This window comes from Citrus clementina, unplaced genomic scaffold (genome assembly GCF_000493195.1).
Source record: "Citrus clementina cultivar Clemenules unplaced genomic scaffold, Citrus_clementina_v1.0 scaffold_3, whole genome shotgun sequence".
In the NCBI taxonomy this organism is placed as follows: Eukaryota; Viridiplantae; Streptophyta; class Magnoliopsida; order Sapindales; family Rutaceae; genus Citrus; species Citrus x clementina.
In genome coordinates this window covers 28,675,374-28,680,379 of record NW_006262339.1, presented here as the reverse complement: position 1 = coordinate 28,680,379, position 5,006 = coordinate 28,675,374, and the positions used below count along the sequence as shown (strand labels likewise).

General features: G+C 36.1%; 1 protein-coding gene across 1 annotated transcript; it reads right to left on the bottom strand.

The window, feature by feature from the left end:
• Window positions 1–3: 3 nt before the first annotated feature.
• LOC18047128 (disease resistance-like protein DSC1) lies at window positions 4–3,457 on the bottom strand (the record flags this gene model as incomplete). Its single annotated transcript, XM_024187310.1, has 4 exons — window positions 2,867–3,457; window positions 1,601–2,693; window positions 1,155–1,460; window positions 4–1,065 (listed from the first exon to the last, which is right to left on the bottom strand). Coding segments are annotated over exons 1-4 (2,958 nt in total), but the record flags the coding sequence as incomplete, so codon positions are not given.
• Window positions 3,458–5,006: the final 1,549 nt, after the last annotated feature.

Below are 5,006 nucleotides of genomic sequence, written 5' to 3'. Positions count from 1 at the left end.
TGTTGCCATATGTTGCATTCTTAGCTCCGAATCTGCCAAAATGTTGTATGATTTTCGATTCAATTTAAGGCAATTTGTAAATGTGAACGTTATTCTGGGCTGTGCAAAGACATCGGAGTACTCAGACAGTGTTTCCAGCTTGGATGCATCCAATTCTTCTAAATATGACGAAAGCTCCGGTAAAGACCGGAGCTGCTTGCAATTCCTTGCTTCTAACAATATTAGACTTGGTGGAAGCTCTGGTAATGACTGAAGCAAATTACAATTGCTCAGGATAAGTTCTTCCATCTGTGTAAACTGCTTGATACTTGCAGGCAAACTCACAAAATTGTTTCCCCTTAGATCTAAAGTTCGCAATGAGGATAGACACCCAATATCCTTAGGGATTTCTGTTATATTACGAAAGCTTAAGTTCAGTCCTGTTAAAGAGGATAAACCTGGTAAAGGAGGTAATATCAAACCTCTACATCCATAACTCCAATTTGCAATGGAGGATGGTAGAATTCTGTCTTCATTTGAAGATGGCTGCTCCTGAATTGTTGTTGAAGCCAAGGAAAAATATTCTAGACATTCCATTGTCTCCGTGATTTCCGGGAATCTCTCAAGTCTACAGCAGTCGTCGAGGCTAAGCAAATGAAGAGATTTCAATTTACAAATCCTAGATGATATACTTTTCAGCCGTGTACATTGCCTCATGTATAGCTCAGCAAGCTCAGTTAGGCACTCAACTGATGAAGGAACTTCTTCTATTGCTGTCCCACATAAATATAGCTGCTTTATATTCCCAGAAAACTGTGGGAACTCTGTGAGGTTAAGACAATCTGAAAAATCAAGAGTAATGGGAGATCTGAAATGAATGTTGCTTGGAAATCGCCTAAGACTCTCACAACCCCGCAAACATAAGATACTAAGGTTGTTGAAATTCTCGATGGATGAGGGAATGCAAGGCAAGCCTATGCAGTCCGAAAGGCGTATCCTCTCAAGATTTGGGGTTTCTAAGGGGTCCGGGAATCTAATCAGGTATTGGCAGTGATGAAGATCAATCCATTTTAACTTGAAAGACTCCTGTAAAAAAAATCAAATACTACAGTGATTTACTATCATAAGTTTTATAATTCCATAGAGAACAATAAATTTTATGTATGACATCATACCTTTTTTCCTTCCCACACTTGTTCAACCTTACTATAAGGTAGATTAAGTTCAATAAGATTCTCCGGACTAAAATTCGACGGCAATGTTTTCAAAGGGTATCCATGCCAATGGAGATATCTCAACTCATCAGAAAGATAGTCTAAACCATTGTGAAGATGCACTTTTACATCTGAAAGTTTGGAAAGCTTGGGCACATAGAACTTGAGCATTCTAAGATTAGTCATACACGCAAAGGCTCCAGAACTAAGATGTATCTCTCTTATTTTTGACATGTCTAGGAATATGCCTTTAATTGAATCAGTTCCCTGAAAATCAAAGAAAATTAAGTATGAGTCAGTATAGAATCAACATGAGCTTCATAAACTATCTAAAGAGTTCGTCTTAAGAAAGGAAATTTGATTGTATATAGTCTTGAAGGACGAAGTCAAACTGAGTAGGCTCTCACCTTATTTTTCTTCAATACATGATAGATATCCTCATGATGCCACAACCTGCTACGTTTGCCGGGCTCTTTGACAGATTCACAGCGAACAATTTCACGACCCATTTCTTCCAATAAATCATGCATTTCTAGCTTGTTGTAACTCGATATTGTTATGAGTGACTTATTAACGAGGACATTCAATACATAATGCACAAAATCAGGATCATCTTGTATCCTTGTCACGTAGTCTTTATCCTCCCCTTTGAAAAAACATGCTATATCTAAAAATATATTCTTCTCTTCCCAATTTAATTCATCATAACTGATTTTCAACACTTCATATACATCTCTGCCAGAAATTCTTTTTAGGTTGTGCAATGCATTTTCCCAATCTACTTTTCTCCTTCCATAGAAGAAGGAACCCAACACTTTAAGTGCCAATGGATTGCCTTTGGCATAATCTACTACCCTTGTTGAGAGCACCATAAGATCATGAGGGTGAGTATTTTGTCTGAAGGCATGGTTACAAAAGAGCTCAAGTGCTTCGTCATGGGTGAAATGATCAACACTATATATATTGTCTACTCCAAATTTATCAAGCACTTGCTTATCTCTAGTGGTTACAATTATTCTACTTCCTGGACCATATTGATCAATCCCCCCGGCTAAATATTCTAATTGTCTAAAGCTATTAACATCATCAAGAACAATAAAAACTTTCGTTTGCTTGAGTCTCTCCTTAACGTACAGGGGTATAGCGGGAGCTCCTATTTTAAGATTTTCTTCCAATAATTTAGAAAGGACTTGCTCTCGTAAATGTACTAGTCCACTCCATTTTTCTGATTCTTCTCTTACGTTTGCCATAAAACAATTACCCTCAAATTCACAGGAAATTTGATTGAAAATAGTCCCAGCTAGTGTTGTTTTGCCTATACCACCCATGCCCCAAATTCCTATAACTCTAAAATCTGATGATCCCATGCATAAAAGTGACTTTATCTGCTCAATTCGTGAATCTAATCCAACTAAGCCTTTAGAATCAATTGAGGGTGATATGTGTTCCAATTTCCTCAATATATCTTTGACAATTTCATCAACAAGTTTGGCCTCGGACCTGCCAGTTGAAATGATTACTGACGATGAGTCCAAATAAAATAGACTAGGACTAAAAATGCTAAAAGCAAATCAGTTTTTCTACTTTCATTCTTCATAACACATAAATAGTTCCACTGTAATTATTTGTTTTTCTATTAATAGTAATAGACACATGAAAGAGTTATAAGTTACCTGATGTTCATGGAATCCCAGCCAGATAGATTGGAAGCTTCTGTGAGTACATCCCTCCATTTCTGAACCTTCTCTGGCATCTCCCTGAAACGACTTTCATGCTCAGCAAAAGCTTCACCAAAACTTCCAGTCTGCTTCCGCACATAGGATGGATTTACATGGTAGAAAACCGGAATAACCATTTGCCCATTTGTTTTCTGAGATTGAAGAATCTCAACAAGTTCATTGAGACACCATTTGGAAGAAGCATAGTGCTTTGAGAAAATGATCACTGCAATCTTTGATGCATTGATTGCCATCAACAAGGCAGGCGAAATCTCATCTCCTATCTCGAGTTCTTCTTCATCAATGAAAGTTTCTACTTTCTTCCGACACAAGGCGGCATAGAGATGGCTAGTGAAGTTATCACGAGTATCCTCCCCTCTGAAACTGAGGAAGACGTCATATTTATATTGAGTAGCAATGCAAGAAGAACACGAAGATACTAATGAAGCCATAAACAAATTCTTCAAGATGCTCTTTCACAGAAAGAGAAATTGTTGAGAGTAGGCAGTCTTTGCAAAGAGGATTCAATCTCTTCAATCATGTTCTTCAGAATACCGTAACATAAAAACAGTCACTTTACCAAACAGTTGGTTGACCATTGTTTTCAGAAAAGTCAGTATCAGCTGGTTGCTAAAGTTCAAAGCAAAATGTCAGCATCTCTGACTTTATATCCAGATTATTCATGACCGGCGGTCTAATTATACACGTACCATTTGAAAGCGCACCGCGAAAAAATATTAACAAATTATCTATCTTATTTTGACTTTCTAACTCCATTTTCCCACACAGTCGTATTGTCGAAAGCCTAGTTGACAATCTTTAAAACAATCACGTATAAAGAAGTGGCCATAAATAAACCAGCCTTATCAACCTTGGCTTTGCTGTTTAGGGAGGCGTGCCAAAATAACTGCCATTAGAAGTACATATTTGACATGGACATGACATTAATTGGTACACGCGACACGCTCGTGACTGACTTAATTTGAAAATCGGTTCAATTCAGTTCCGTTCAATCTAGGCAGGTAAAAAATCCTTGCGGATACGGAAGCGCGTGGGGCCCAGTTATATTAGGCTCGGGTGTCAAGTCTAATTTTTCTTTTGTTTTATAAAAAAGAATTGGGTACGTGTATAATTATTGATACCCGTTAATTGGATGGGTAGGATGGAGGTATTAAACACTAAAATCTGTATCCGCTCGTAAAGCCGTTTAATTATTTTTTTTTTTTGTTAGTTTTTAAAAGCTAAAATTATTAATTAACAGCTAAATCTAAATATAAAAATCCTAAAAGGCTAAAATGTGAATATTCCGACTGCCGATAATTAATGGCTAATCATCTCTATTAATTGTTATCGTTAGAGGCCTAATTACGACATTATAATGTTTCCATATGGATAATACATTTTTTTTTCCTTTTTCCCCATTGCATTAACTCCTCTAAATTCTCTACTGATCCTTCACCATCTTCCAAACCCACTATGTGTCTTTGTTGGAATTAGGATTCTAGGAACCTATGTTTTTTTTTTCCTTGATTTATTTATGTACTCGGGAAATATTCTATTTACAATTTAATTGGATTTTGTATTCTAAATTGTATTAGCCACCTCATCACATTATTATTCCAACTATTTAGCAATTTTATATTTTTCTTTTATTTAAATAGATTTAATATTTCTATTAATAATAGATTAATTAAAATTGAACTTAGTAATCATTATGTTAAAAGAGGATGTAGGGGAGGGGAAGAGGATGGCTATCTATATTTATTAACGACTAATCACATCCATTCAAACCCACAAGGGGTAAAGTTCGGTGATGGGGATGCCCATTATCAAACGGGTATGGATATGGGTATTGGCATCCCCACATAATACCCGCCCCATTGCCATCCCTACATTCAATACATATATATTTTTTATATTTCAACCCAACAATTCTTCCAAAGTACAAGCAAATACTAAATAAAATAAAATTACAATTGTACAACCCATCAAATAAGCTCTCTGACATAATCATCCATAGCCAAAAATTACAAATTAACATAGTACTAGTTAATCATCCAAAATTATATGAAGTCATCATCTCCAGCAAGTAAAT